At 47.2% G+C, this 14,463-nt stretch overlaps 1 protein-coding gene and 1 long non-coding RNA gene across 5 annotated transcripts; one reads left to right on the forward strand and one right to left on the reverse strand.

Annotated features, from left to right (window-relative positions):
- Positions 1-77: 77 nt before the first annotated feature.
- ppp1r12b (protein phosphatase 1, regulatory subunit 12B) lies at positions 78-13,084 on the forward strand. Of its 4 annotated transcripts, none has more exons than XR_003887840.1 (12): positions 78-284; positions 1,555-1,645; positions 1,730-1,909; positions 2,012-2,117; positions 2,482-2,615; positions 7,605-7,621; positions 7,706-7,835; positions 8,050-8,154; positions 8,236-8,286; positions 8,405-8,455; positions 10,170-10,416; positions 11,731-13,084. XR_003887840.1 is itself a non-coding variant. In XM_029833702.1 (12 exons), exons 1-11 carry the CDS (start codon positions 100-102, stop codon positions 9,087-9,089), a joined length of 1,092 nt encoding a protein of 363 aa, XP_029689562.1. In that variant the 5' UTR covers positions 78-99; the 3' UTR covers positions 9,090-9,119; positions 11,731-13,084. The 4 variants fall into 4 exon arrangements, 3 of the variants coding, with proteins under 3 accessions (XP_029689562.1, XP_029689563.1, XP_029689561.1); XM_029833702.1 differs by lacking the exon at positions 10,170-10,416 and adding an exon at positions 9,048-9,119; XM_029833703.1 differs by lacking the exon at positions 10,170-10,416 and adding an exon at positions 9,051-9,119.
- LOC105416286 (uncharacterized) lies at positions 5,819-6,724 on the reverse strand. The gene is made up of 2 exons (XR_964467.2): positions 6,560-6,724; positions 5,819-6,216 (listed from the first exon to the last, which is right to left on the reverse strand). It is a non-coding gene; the product is annotated as an uncharacterized lncRNA (long non-coding RNA).
- Positions 13,085-14,463: the final 1,379 nt, after the last annotated feature.

Below are 14,463 nucleotides of genomic sequence, written 5' to 3' on the forward strand. Positions count from 1 at the left end.
AGTCCTTGCAGGGTTGTGTTTCCACTCCAGCTCCACACTTTGGCTGCAGATTCATTCAGTTTAAAAGCATTTTCGCCGTCTTACGTCAGACCAGTGTAGATGAGGAGTAAATTGATTGTGGATGGACAGGAAGTGTGCCTCCCTCCTCTGTCCTGCTCTATCTCCGATTCTCTCTCTCTCTCTCTTTCCTCTCTCCCTCCAACAAACTCATCCTGTGCAGCCCCTCGTCGCTGCTGCAGCGTCTCCGCATCCTCCACAGGAACCATGCAGGCTTTAGCTTCCAGGTGAGTAAAAGAGAGAATGAACGTGAGTCAAGCTGTGTTTGTGTCCTTTTTCTTTAAGATGAAGAGGAAACACGTTTGGTCACGTTGTGCAGTCTTGAATTTGACCATCCCTGAGGACCAGCGGGCAGCCAACGGGACCGCATCCAAATACTGAGTCAAACTCAACTCATTAAACTCATTAAAAGCTGTCGGGAAATTACGTAAACATGATTTTTGGATGCTGGGGGACCAAGGGAATGCCCAAGAAGGCGTGTTGGTGCAGCCCCTCTCTGGGTCCTGGAGGCCTCTCTAAACCTCAGTGAATCTCAGGATGATTAAAAATAAACTCTGCTCTTTGATCCACCCACCAAGCGTTCTATATACTTTGCTAATTATTAGCTTAAGGATATTATCTCGAGCAGCTAATTTGGTTTGTTAATTATTAATCCGTCTGATTGTGTGTCTCAAGAGGAAGATTTGCTTTGAACGGCTGCAGATGTTTGCGATGGTGGCTAAATCTGGAGACTGCTTTCTTCATTTTACTGTGTCACTCTACTTCCGGCCTGGGATGACTGGGAATATGCTGTGAATAAGCAGTTTGCTGTGAGACTGATCTGCCCATTGACTTTCAGAAGCCAGGGTGACCTGACGGAGAGATCAATACCAATAAAAGCTGAGAGGAGACAGCAGGGCTCCATGGGTAAACCCTAAGCTAGAAGCTCTTCTAGTGGCTCTTTCTACGGTAGCCTAGAATGGACACAATAGTCCACACGTCGCTTTCACCGTTTCTCTTTCCTCTGTAATGTTTTGCATCAGTTTCCTCTGTTTTCTGGTCATTTCTACACATATTACAAAGTGCTTGCTTAACGAGCACGTTTGCCTGCTTAACCAGCAGTCGCTCGTCATTCTGGGAAGAGCCCCCAAGAGGGTCCTTCTGCTGTTCTCTGGGTAGCGCTGTAAATCCCATCATTACTTGGGGACTAATCATACTCAGCACAGATGTTCCCAACGAAATGTTCCCATTTCGTTCAGCTCCGATTTCCCAGTTTGCATTTGCTATAAATCTAGAGGGACCTTGAGACAGGACTGCTCCAGTGACAATTTTCCCACCAAACAATCATTCACCTCTGAATTAGGGATACACTTTCACTCCTCTTGAGTTACCCAGATGGTGTGTTTATCATAAACATAATTCTAATTATTAAACCAAGGATAATGTACGCAATATTACTCTTATAAAGTCCAAATATCCCCCTGGTGTGGTCCTCCCGCCCACTGTTGTTTTTAACAGGTCGTATCTGGCCCCAGTCAGGGACGAAGAAGCCGAGTCTCAGAGGAAGGCAAAGTCTCGCCTCGCGCGCCAGACGCGCAGGTCGACGCAGGTAAAGAAGAGGAGAAATCATCCATGTTTGTTTTTATTGGATGGTGGTTGAATGTCAAGGAGCTGCCATCTGAATGTCCTGCAGGGGGTGACTTTGACTGATCTGAAGGAGGCTCAGAGGAGCAGCCAAGACAGACAGAGGAAGGATGGAGAGACTCTGGATGACTGGTTCTATCTGAGGAACCGAGCTACACATGATGGAGGAGTGGAAATAACAGAGAAGGAGGCAACAGAGACGGTCTCCAACTGGAGACAAACGGATGAAGTGAGTGAGGAAGATGAATGCAGGGACCGGTTCTGTCTCCTCTCGACACAAACAGTGGGAAAATAGCTGTGATTCATCTGTAAATTCTGTTTTTTAACACAGCAGGATATTGAACCTGTGTTAGAGGCCCTCCCAGAGTCTCCAGTGCCAACTCTTCCATATTCATCTGGAGCCACTGGTCTTCCACGCTGCAATAACTCTTACACAGGTCAGAAAAGTAACAAAGAACTACTTTTTCTTCAAAGCTGTAAAACAAAATAGCCAATGCAAACATGCTCCAACAAGACTGGCTCTGTTCTCTCCTTCACAATTTTCCTCTTAACATTATAAAGTTTGCAGGACTCACACGGGTCGCATTCTTGCCTCTGCTCAATTATTTCCCTTGTGAATGTTTGAGTTTTAAGCTATTCTGTGTTTGCAAATGAAACAGTGCCTCTCCCTGTTTCATTCCACAAATGGAATAAAGTCCATTTTCTTTGCCGTGCCTTTCCTCTTGCGTGACATGCAAGCCTCGTAATCTGCATCGTTGCTCATTTTTTGCCATTTGCAATAATGCAACGCTTTTCGTGCAGCTGGCTGGAGGTGGTGGAACGATGAAAATGCAAATCCGGTTGGAGGCACAGCATCTTTGACCTGTGATGCAAAGCACCACAAGGGGGGGCAGCACCTTTGTAACGTCCAAGAGTCAGACAGCTCGCCCGCAGAGGTAGGCCTGCATGTGGGAAAAACTGTGAAGGGAGCCGTCACTGACGTGTGATTGTTGTCCTCTACTGTCGCCACTAGGTGACGCCAAAGTACCTTTATTAGGCGCCACCGTGGAGAACTGGGCACTTGATATAAAGTTCTATTCTAATGTGTTGCCATCCTTTCTTTCTAAGTTAACTTTTCTTCTGAATGAACACCTCTGTGAATTAACAAACTAAAATCGCACTTGTATTAAATACTCCACACCTATGCTGCAATACCTTTATTTTCCGATATTCATGAGCACCATTGTCTCAGATTCACTTCCTCTTTACCCAGAGGCTATGTTTAGTTCAAAGGCAGCCGGGCTCTAAATGCTGATGCAACATTTGAAGTTGTGCTGCAACCTGAATCTAGAAGCGTGAGATTCTTTTAAGAGAAAGTGCTGCTTAATGTCTCACATTTAGACGAGTCCAGGAGGCCTTACCCCTCCATCTGTCTCCCTCCAAGTTGCTTTGCTTCTTCCCATCACATGGCTGAGGTGTCTCAGCATTCCATACCATATTGGGCAAAAGTGAGAAGCTTTGGCTTCATCTTAACCTTGGATTCAGAGCGACTGAATTCCCTCTCTGCAACCACCACTGTGATCCCTCCACCTGTGAATCCCACTCTCCTACCACATACAATCTGAAAGTAGTTCAATTAATTCAAATGTTAGATAAAGTAAGCATCGCGGACGAAAGGCAGAGGTCCACGAGGTATTTAGGAAGGAGAGAAGGACGTCTAAAAGAGTGAAAGTTGCCCAGACATTCAGCTGTGTCACTGCTGGAATCTGTGTAACAGAGATTACTGAGTAACATGAGAGTCTCTCAACTTTACCGAGAGGACTATATCTGTCTGCGCTAATCACGCCAGGCGGCCCTGTGAGCCGGGCCTGCCCAAAGTCGACCTTTGGGTGACCGCGTGATGAGCCGAGCAGAGTTTCCTGCATGAAAGCGAGACAGGTGTAGGGAACGTCAGATGAGACTTCTGCCACAGGAGGCGTCTTCACTTTAAAGGCTGTGCGGAGATCAGAAAAGGGGCTTGAAGAGATCGTGCAAGTCAGAGACAGGAGGCTATGCTAAGCTAATCCGAGTTCATTTATTAAATTATTGACAATGTCCAAATGTTGAACCAGTTCTGAGTCTGTGTTCTAATGACAACCTTCAATCTGGGTCTGGTTCTAGTGGAATGGATGGAAGGAGTCTTGACTGCCCTCTGCTGGTGGGCTGGAGTAGAGAAATAGGCCCACCTTTTATTGAAGGAAATTCCTTCAGTGTCCTTATGGTCAGGGAGTTTGAACTGGCTGCTTGAATCAGTTTTAGAGACAGGAAACTCCATGAGAAACTCAAAAATCAGCTTTAGCAGAGGTTTACAGCAGATCACCTCCCAAACTGGAGGGTGAAATCATAATTGTTGCGGAACCGAGTTTGTGCATACTAAACGAACTTATGAATTATAAATAAAAGGCTGCAGTGTTTTATTCCCCAGTGTGATATTTCCACTGGTGGCATCATGCTGTGCAGACAGACTTGACACTTTCCATTTTCTGATGACTCCTCAGATAATGCTTAGTGTTGACCTTTGAGAACAAGACATGCTCCAGCCCCCCCCCTTCTTGACTCCCGGCTCCACCTCCTGTTATCCTCGGGTACATCGATGGACAATTTTAGCCCCCAGAGCCGAGTTGTGCCGCAGCAGAGCCTCTGGCTGGCAGCCAAAGCTGTGGAGGGGATAGAGAGGGGGGCAGAGGCGGTGGGGGGCTTGGGAGGGCAACCAGGCATTGAAAGGAAAAGGGGAGAAGGGGCGGGAGGGGGGAGGGAGAGCGAGAGAGAGCAACTTTGGAACACATTAGGAAAAAGCAGAACTGGGAACAAACTTTCGGCTGCTTCCTTCTCAGATGTTTTCTCTTTGGTCAAGTGGACGCCGAGGAGACCATCGATGGACACTCGTCCCCTCCACCTCTGAAACAACCTCTCACTATTATTTTCCTTTTTGTCACACTTTAGTCTCTCCGAGCTTCTCTGAGTAGGCGTGACTGCACATCTGAAATCCTTCCAGTCGCAGCGCTCTCCAGCTTCTGAGTGTGAGAAGCTGGACTGGAACACACACACACAGGCACACGTTACACACACCTGTTGTTGCCGAGGATTCCCTGAGTTCACGGCCATGAGCATCCGCGTCACTCTTGCTTGAGGGGATCAGTGCAGCCGTTCATCTGCTGGTGGTCTCGGTGAATGTCAGAGTAGAAGTTTAGCTGCCAGTCCAGGGTAGAGGAGGGAGATGTCATCCTACTACCCCCGCACCAAGGACCTGACTCGGACCAGGAGGTCAGTGACAGCAGACTCGCCGCCGTCCTCGCCGTCCACCACAGAAAAAAACTACAGAGTAAGACCCGCAGCTTCCATTTCTTACATCTATCGGGATGTAACCTCAGATTTCTGTGTGTTTGGTGCAACTAGAATTATCTTAATACAGCTGACAGAGAATTTCATGCACAAATCTTCATAGACTGAATACTTAGTTACTTTATATCTCAAAGAATTACAAAAAAAAACAGAAAAGACCAAGAAAATCCCTGAATGTTACCCATAAATGTGACCGCCAGCCATGAGCAGCAGCAAACGACAGATATTTTATTATTATAACGGGATTTTCTTGTATGAAACGGACTCTTCTGGGAAAAGCTTCGGGACAAGCGTTCTGTAATTTCCTGCTTTCAGCTGGTTCTTTTTTCCATCTAAGTGGCTTATTCACATGGGTGTTGCTGGTCCGTTGTGTTTACGTCAGTGCAGCCGAGTGTGTTGTCCTCCCTGCGACAGCTACATTTAAAGGGACGGAGAGGCAGAAATATTCATTTACAGCACCTCTGATGGGAAGCCTCACCTGTCCGTCTGTCCGTCCAAAACTATAAGCTGTTCTGCTGAATGAGCTCACTCTGCTCTGTTTATAGGTTACCAGAGTATTTGGCGTTTTTGTCATGACGATGTCTGAGGATTATGAGAAAATAGCTGCTTAAAGATCTTTTACTTGAGGTGCATTCATAATTTGAGTCCTGGCAAGCTTTTATTCTTCTGACAGTAACAGGTCTTTGACGCCTGCACCAGGTCCAAATTAACTGTATGAATTGAATGAATTAACCTCCAACTATCAAAGGAAAACCTCTGCTCATCAGCATTTTAGTAAAAAAAAAAAAAAAAAAAAAAAAAAAAATCCAAAAGGTTTTCCGTTTTCACTGAGAGAGACGTCTTCATCTTGGATTTACTTCTCGTGTGTCAGGGAGTTGCTGTTTACGTGAAACTGTTAAACTGGAGGCAGCTCTAAACACTCTCGGCCATCCAAGCATGCGACCATTTGCAGCCTGTTCCAGTCAGTATGACAGCCTGCTGGTCTCCTCCCGGTTTCTTCCATCTGTGCTGATGCTTTCTCAGCGAATCTAATGTCCTACTGCGGGAATTAATGGAAACGAATCGTTACGTTTATGGGGGAATCTCATCATTGAGCTGGGAAAGCTCCTCTCGGCTCCATCCTTGGCCCGTTCACACAAGAGGTCGTGAAGGTCTGTTCTTTCCTGGATGGCTCTGCTGGAAGCACATGACCACATAAGGACAGAGTGCTGGATTCATTATGTAAACACTCCTGTGACGCGCACATGAAATATTCCCTGAATGGCCAAACGCACGCTCGGTTCTTTTTTAGGTTTTCTCTCTATTTAAAGCTCAGGCTGCCTGCATCTGCATCCTGTCCTAACAAACAAGCTGTGCATGACAAAGCATTCTGAAACTGAAGGGTTTGGCTCTTATTGTCTCTTAAAAATGCAAGTCTGGAGCAGGACAACATCTAGGGTGCCACCAGGCAACCAGCCTGTCAGCTCAGTGTTGCCCTTTTGCAGAAACAAAGGATTCATTTAATAAAACAGAAACTCACCTGAATGTAAAGATATTCTGTTGAAACAATAATCCGTCGCATGATTGTTGCCGTGAAGAGGAGCCGACTCTCCACCACAGCTCCACAGCACAAGCACTGGTTACTCAGAAGGCTCCAGAACACCAGGAAACAAGAACACGAGGGACAACAACTAGAACTTTTGAAAGTAACCTTCGGAGAGAGAAGGAAACGGGGCACCTGTGTCAATCAGACACAGGTGAGAGACATTAGTCAGGTGAGGGAGGAGCCAGGAGAGACCAGGTCCAACCTAAAGTAAAGTCAGAACTATCTTAGATGTGTGTCTGGGTTTGAAGATCATGGAAAAATGAACAAATAGCTGATGCTGCTGCATGGATAAATAAATAAATAAATAAATAAATAAATGATCATCTAAACTCACAAAAGCTGAAGAGGGAAAGTTAGAAGTAACAGAACGTTGAAGAAACGACAACAACCTGACAATTGTACATGTTCAGAACATAAACAGCATAGAGGCAGCAAAACTCAAGTACTGAAGTAGAGACACTCCTCTGATTGTAGCACAATCCCCAGATTCTTGAAGAAATGGAAAACAAAGTCAGGCAACTTGGCAAGCGAGCGCTGGAGCCCTCACAGCCGAGTCCTGCCAGGATATTCTGCTATCAGTCTGCTGTCTGAGGTCAGAGCTGTCACACAGAAGATACTTATGGCTCCTGATGTCATGATGTCATCCTCGCTCTGCAGACGTTTGCGTGGCAGCCGTCTGCTCTAAAAAGATTAAGTGAGCTCACTCGGGAGGTTTTTGACCTGTCTGAACCCCGTCAATGCACTGTTGGCATGAATTATATCTCCACTTTGCATGCACCCCTCCCCCGGGACCTGTGGCCCCCCAAACAGGCCGTGAAAATCCACTTTGAGGGTTTTGTTCTCTGTTGTCTCGAGCCTGTTAGTCCTTATTGCGTAAATCAATCTGGATCCAACTACAACAGAACAATGTCTTCCACGCAGCCGCGTTGCCATGGTGCTGAGTGATCCAACTGACGTGCTTTTACTCTTTGTTTTTCAGCATGACCGGCTGTCGAGGTAAGAATTCAGCATTGTGTTTGCATTACTCATGTTTTCCTGAAAGCACACCTCTGGACGCAGCGTGCACTGTGTCCCACTCAGATACGAGTCCAGCGGGGACGGCGCGGCAGACAGGCCGGTGGGACGCACCGGCTCCTACACACGGAGAGAGACGAGGCTGGCTTCTGCCAACAGGCAAGAGCAAGACGCCTCCACCAAAGACTACAAGAAGGTAGTCGGGACGCAAAGATGGCCGCAGCATTGACAGCAAAGGCCCAGTTAGAATTTATCACCTTTTTTGTTTGACATTTGTGTGGGAAAGAAAATGTTTGTAGCAGCAGAAACCATCTAATGCAGAGAGAAGAGTGGAATATATGATTTATTAAAGTTATTATTAGTAATAACTTATCTTAAGAACATCTAAACAAACCTCTGTTGACTTTCAGATGTATGCAGAAGCCCTGCACGAGAACGAGAGGCTCAAGTCCAGGTTGCAGGACAGCAAAAAGGAACTGGACAAGATCCGTTCCCAGTTGGAGAGAGTAACTCAGGTAGAAGGAAGGAAGGAAGTCATATAAAATGGTCCTTTCAGCGGGGACCTATTACAATAACAGCCTCCTTCTAACCTCCAGAGGCACGACCGCATATCGGAGAGATCTTCGGTGCTGGACTCAGAGAGGAGGGTGAGGCTCTCTATTATTCCAACATTTAACATCTTGTCTCGGCCATCTTCCCATTAGAGCTGCTGTTGACTGCCGGCTGCAGGATTTATGTTTCTTTATTTTCTCCTGTAAATTTCAGGAAAAGCAAGCTCTTGAGAAAAGAGTGTCAAACATGGAGGAGGAGTTAAAGGTTAGTGCGCGTTTTACTGGTCTGACTAACGGGGCTTGTTCTGTACCAGCCAAGCCTCTGTCACCCGTGCTAAATCAAGCAGACCTAAAGTGTTTTCACAGAACAAAACGCACACATGTAGCGCTCTCCAGGGCGGAGGCTGGCCAGGTGGGTTTGGAATCAAGGAGCGAAGGTTAATGCTGCAGGCTCATTAGCCCCAGTGTTGTGCAGGGCCACTTCCTGCCAGGCTGAGGAGGGGGAGGAGCCTGTGCCGCTGCTCTCCTGCTCCACTTCTCCCACTGTTGGGGTGAACACTCTGACCTAGTTCCTACCGAATACCAAACTCCATCCAACACCAAAAAGACCTGCTTTTGTGAGGCATTCCTGCACCCTGTGCGTTTTCTGCTCAGCAGCAGAGACATCTGGGGGTCTGAAAGGAGGAGGCCTGTCATAAATTAGACAGAGAATTTAGTTCCTGACTCGCTGCTTTATGCACGTTTCAATCCAGGTGAAAACAGGAGGGGAAAGAATACAATTTTGTTTCTTGCAAGTTTACTAGGACATTCATTATTGGACGCTGGAGCTCAGGTCTTTACTGTCGTGGTTCCATCAGCAGGACCCCCCACTGCGGTTCCGCTGTGGGTACCAGCCCTGAGAGCAGGCTGCCTCGGGGGCAGGGGGGATGGTGAGTGGTCGCCACGGCTCGGATGAGTGATTGACACCTGCCCGCCACCTCACGTGAATCTGAGCAGAGATTCAGGCATGTTCACACGTGTGGACCTCACAGTCGGTTTCAAGGCTGCAGCAGCACAGGCGCACTTACTTCACACTCACCGAGTCACCTGATCACACACAGTAGCCAGCGTCAGCCTTCCTGACAGACTCGGAGCACCTTTAGGTCTGCGGATGCTGAACCGTCCTCTCAGAGTAACACCTGCTCTTATTTATCACAGCCATCAGTAGAACATGTGACTGATTGTGGGAGTCGTCGTTTGTGTCATTATCAGAGCTACAAATCCAGTTAATCCGGTAAAGAATTTGGTTGTTTTGCATCATCGCCTAATGACGCTGTTCTCTTCCCTCTCCGACATGAGAACCGAGGCTGTTTAATCCACTTTCAGCTTAGATCCATTTCAAACGACATGTTCTGGTGTTGTAGGAAACAGCTGGAGGCACATCCAGAAGCTTGTGTTTGGACAGTCTGAAAGCCAAATGTGCTCTGTGTGTGTGTGTGTGTGTGTGTGCGTGTGCGTGTGTGTGTGTGTGTGTGTGTGTGTGTGTGTGTTTGTTCTGCGGTTCACCTTCAGGAACCGTGTCAGACCACAGCCATTTCAGTTAAACCACCCTGAGGTTCACCACAAACACTCGGGCCCAGAGAAGCAGGAAATTAATCATTTCTCTTTTCTTTGTTGGACGTGGTTCCTCTGCAGTGAGCTTTTTCTGTGTGGACGTTGATTTCAACATCAAGCCCTTTGAAAATCGGCAGGCGTGGCCAGTAGATCAGGACCCGCTTGAGCTGGTTGTGATGGATCAAAAGTATTGATCAAACGACAGATTGGTGAAGAATGAAAATGATTAATATGCAGCATTTAGTCGTGTTTTATGTATTTCACTGCTGATGCTGATATTTTCCTGTGTGAGTCTTCCTGTGTGCACACCGCCCCCCCACCCCCCCCACCCCTGCACGCTCCGTCTGTCGGCCCCCCTCTCTGCAGCTCTCTCTTCCTCTGTGCAGGCTCTCCCTGTTCTGGCTCAGGTCCAGAGCTTGCGAGGGGTGAACGAGCGTCTCCTGGCTGAGAATAGAGCCATGCTGCGCGTCCTGGCCCACCTCACTGAGTCGGCCTCCATGCCGGAGACAGAGGACCTCTGATCCTCTGACGTCATCTCCTCCTTTCTCTCTCTCTCCCTTCCGCTTCCCTTCACACTCCTCTGTCCTCCCGGTGCCTCCGCAGCCCCCTCGCCCTCTGCTGTGTTCCCGTCAGGCAGGTCTTTCACCTTCCCCGTTGCATGGAGTCTCACCCTCTTACACCACAGCCTGCATGGCCTTCTGACGGCGACCTCGCTGACCCTTCCCTCTAAAGATTTTCCCATAATCCTCTTAAAAATTGGGTTTTTCCTGTCACATTAGAGTCGCGCGGGGGTTTTAAATGGAACCTGCTCCGACTTTTTGGCACATTTAGACACATTTACAGCCCTCTGTGATTTTGTAAAATGAAATCTTGCCTTGGTCCTCCTGAGTTAAGCGCAGGGTAATTAATGAATCAGAGTTCCCAAAAGAAAACAGCTTTCCAAAGGAAATGAGAAGTCGGAGATCATTAGCCTCTAAAACGAGCAAGTCCCGAAGCAAGAAAAAGCTTCAGGATTTGTTTCTGCGTGTGATTTCTTTCAACAAACCCTGAAGTGACTCGGAGGAAAACGGTATGTTTCAGCTTATTTGGTTGCTAAAAGGTAAAAGGATGAACACCTGCCTCATACTGGACTCTGCAGTGGAAACTAAAGTGGTTAGGAAGCATTAAATAGTCTGCAGTGCAGCTGGCATGAGCTCGGCATTACTGCCTCAGAAGAAGCAGGTAATCGGCACGTCTCTCCTGCATGAACAGGGGGTCCTCGCTAAGATGTCAGAAATGCACATTAGCTAAAACATTCAATGACCGATGCTGCCTTCTGCAGTCGTCAGGTTCAAGGTTCTAGTCCAGACACATGAGTTTGACTCACCAGTTTTTAGTGCATCGTCTGTGGTCCCCAACCTACGGATTAGCGCGCTAGCTAGCATCTTCCTGCCTGCTGTTCTGAGAAGTCGTTTTGTATCTTTGTCTAATTACGTTGAAATTTACTGAAGACGGGAGAAAGAAGAGCCAAACAGGAAACCCAGACAAGGAAACTCTAGATTGTGACACTGATTATGAAGATATCGATGCTCGGTGATTCTGCTCATTCGTCATTTTTTGTAAATACTGTATGTCGCAGCTTGCAGCGGATTATTGTTTGTCCCCTCTGGAGGGGAAATACTTCAGTCGAGTGTTATTTTTAGTCCCAGCTTCTCGAGAGACGCATGACCCAGATTTGAGATTGATCTGCGAGTTTCTCTCTCTGACTTTCACCACGTCCTCCTCGCGTCCTGCATGATGGAGTGCTGCAATGCATGTGGTAAAGTACCGGTCCGGGCGCGTCGCTGCAGCGTTCCAGCTTTGCATCGCTGTTTTCACAGCATAAACAGTCTGTTTGTGTGACAAAACCCAGGGGTGGATGATAAAACTGCCTTGTTTAACATCCTCTGTTTCCTTCCGCTCTCCCAGATTCTGACAGAGCTCAAGTCCGACAACCAGCGTCTAAAGGACGAGAACGGCGCTCTCATCCGAGTCATCAGCAAACTTTCCAAATGAACTGACCCCTGATGGGTTTCTGCAGCCACGGTTCCAGCTGATCGATCCTCCGCCGAGGCCCGAGCCGTCACACCGCTCTGGCTTATTGGCAGGAGACATTTTAAGAAATAACCCCACTCGCTTGATTAGTAATAATACTGTTAAATGATCCAAACCCACACTATTGCCAATAGGGACCAGTTAACACCAGTAAACAAAAGCCAGACAGCATTAATATTGTTAATATTATAAAAACAACCCGGTTCTGTTGTACACTGTTGCCTTTTCCTATTTAATCATGTTGTTGCGGTGAATTCTGTCTTATTCTGTCAAAACCAGCACGAGAGTGAACAAAAACCAACCGGCGCAGCTGCAAAAATGTATCAGCCGGTTTGTAAGATGCATGTTTTGCCGTCGGTGGGAACTTTTTTGTGTGTGTGTCACGTGACTTGGCCCACTGTCGAAGCCGATAAAACACTGCGAGCACTTCGTATAGACACGACAGCGCAGATCCTTTCTCTCTCCGCCATCGTGTTCTAGCGACCGGGCCCTCAGCAGCACTTTTTTCTATATTCTTGCTCACTTTAGAGCCCCCGAAGTCTGAGTGTGTGTGAAAGAAAGCGTTCTGTGTTATACTGAAACAGAGGTATATTTATATATTTATTTGCTTCATTCGGCCTGTATATGGTTTTTCCGTGTTAGCGCAGACAAACATACAGATTATTGGCCTCCAGAGCCCTGATCAGCACACTGTTAGAGATATTTACTGATAATTTACTGCCCACAGTATTGAATGACTTGTTTTTTTTCCATAGCAACCAATATTTGCTGTTATTGACACTCTTATTAAAGGTGACCTAAAGAACTCTGACTGCTGTGTTGACCGTGCCATCACAAGAAACATCAATTCACAGCATGACACCGATGCTGCAGCTGTATTTAGCAGGCATATGAGAGCTGAGGACACTACAGATGAACACAAACAAGTCATGGTAGTTAAAAGGCCTTTATTTCCTATTTGTTTTTCTTGGTTTTTTTTTTTACAGAACTGGCAACACATATGATAAATTTGTAGTAAGTTATTTGGTTCCCTTGATAACTTTATATGGATCCCCAACGTTTGTCCACATGAGGGTCAAGAAGAGTTTGTGAGCAACGTTTGTGTCCAGTCAAGGGCTAAAGCATGCGATCCACAGTAGGCACAAGTACTGACATGAACACGCGCACCACGACACTAGACACGAAGTAACACAGCTGGAGGACGCCGTCCGACTGTCCTCCCGATGCTTTCAAAGATGGAGAAGAGAAAAAGGTGGGGTGGCGGAGAAAAAAGCAGTCTGGAGAGCACGTCAGCAGTGAGCGGTGGAGGACTTTGGGTGTTTGGGGTGTTGGTGGTGATGGGGGGGGGGGGCTCCTGCATGTTTGGCAGTATACAGAGTGTCCATGTTGTAAACATGAAGGCCGTCTGTTGTTGTTTTTTGTTTTTTTTTAAGCTCTGCGAAAGCAGATTCGGTGGAGAAGCCTGCTTCTTATTCAGCTTAAAGATGTTACAGCTGGTTACACATAAACAGGACGGAGACACAAACCCAAAACAAATGTGGGTCTGGAAATTCAGGCCAGGATCCAGTTCCACAAGTCCACCGAAATAAAGGGCAAAAGGGACGGAGGCAGTGGTTACACTTCTGCACCGGAACAGAAAGAAGGAGCAGAGAGAGGGAGAGAGGAGACGAGACAACATGGCCGCAGGTCTCCCAACATCTGACAGGGTGAAAACGTCCTTGAATCCGTGCGGTTTCCCATTTAGATCCTCGAGATTGTTGCAGAAAATGAGCAGGGCTGAAAACTGTCTCTGCACAACTGAAACCACGGCCGCTTGGGCGGCAATTGTGCATAAAGTTCCTACACATCGACACAGCTACCGACAGATTATAAGAATCCCTAACTGAGATAGTGAACACACAGATGTACGTTTAGGAATGAGTAATGCGTCCTTGCATGCAGACCTGTACTTTACGATTCTATTCCTATGTGCTGCTCTTTTCGAAGCATGAGACATGGAAATAATCCCAACACGCTAACACACACACACACAGGACACCCTGTAATCTCCCATAGAACTTTGGTGGTCATGTGACTATGGTGACCAAAGCAATAACAGAAATGAATCTCTCAGATGTGCTATAATTTACCTGTATCCGCGTCAGTCCGCTCGCCTGATGGGCCCCGTTTGTATCTGGGCGGCAGATAATTATTTCGGCGGCGCAGATTCAGACGGAGCTGACGAACGCGGGTGGCTGGAAACAGGAAGTGGCAGTTTTATGTGACGTGCACCCAAGTCTCGTGTTCCGATTCTTGTCAGTGCGTCGTTTTGTCACAGTCTGTCGCGATAATCTGACAGTGAATACGTGTAATGTTGCATTAGACGATGTGTAGCGTCACACAGCACACACACGCACACTCTTCCTCACACACACACACACACACGCACACGCACAGGGGTCGGGGCGGGAAGATGGCAGTTTGAAGTGTGCTTCAAAGAAACATTCAGCAGAATTTGGGAATGTTGGCTGTTCACCTCTCGGGCGGAGAGATGAAACAGAACTCTGAGAGCAGAGCAGCTTAGCTTAGCACAAATACCGCATCTCCACTGTGACCTCTGAAGGTCAA

Source organism: Takifugu rubripes, chromosome 3, assembly GCF_901000725.2.
Source record: "Takifugu rubripes chromosome 3, fTakRub1.2, whole genome shotgun sequence".
NCBI classification, from domain to species: domain Eukaryota; kingdom Metazoa; phylum Chordata; class Actinopteri; order Tetraodontiformes; family Tetraodontidae; genus Takifugu; species Takifugu rubripes.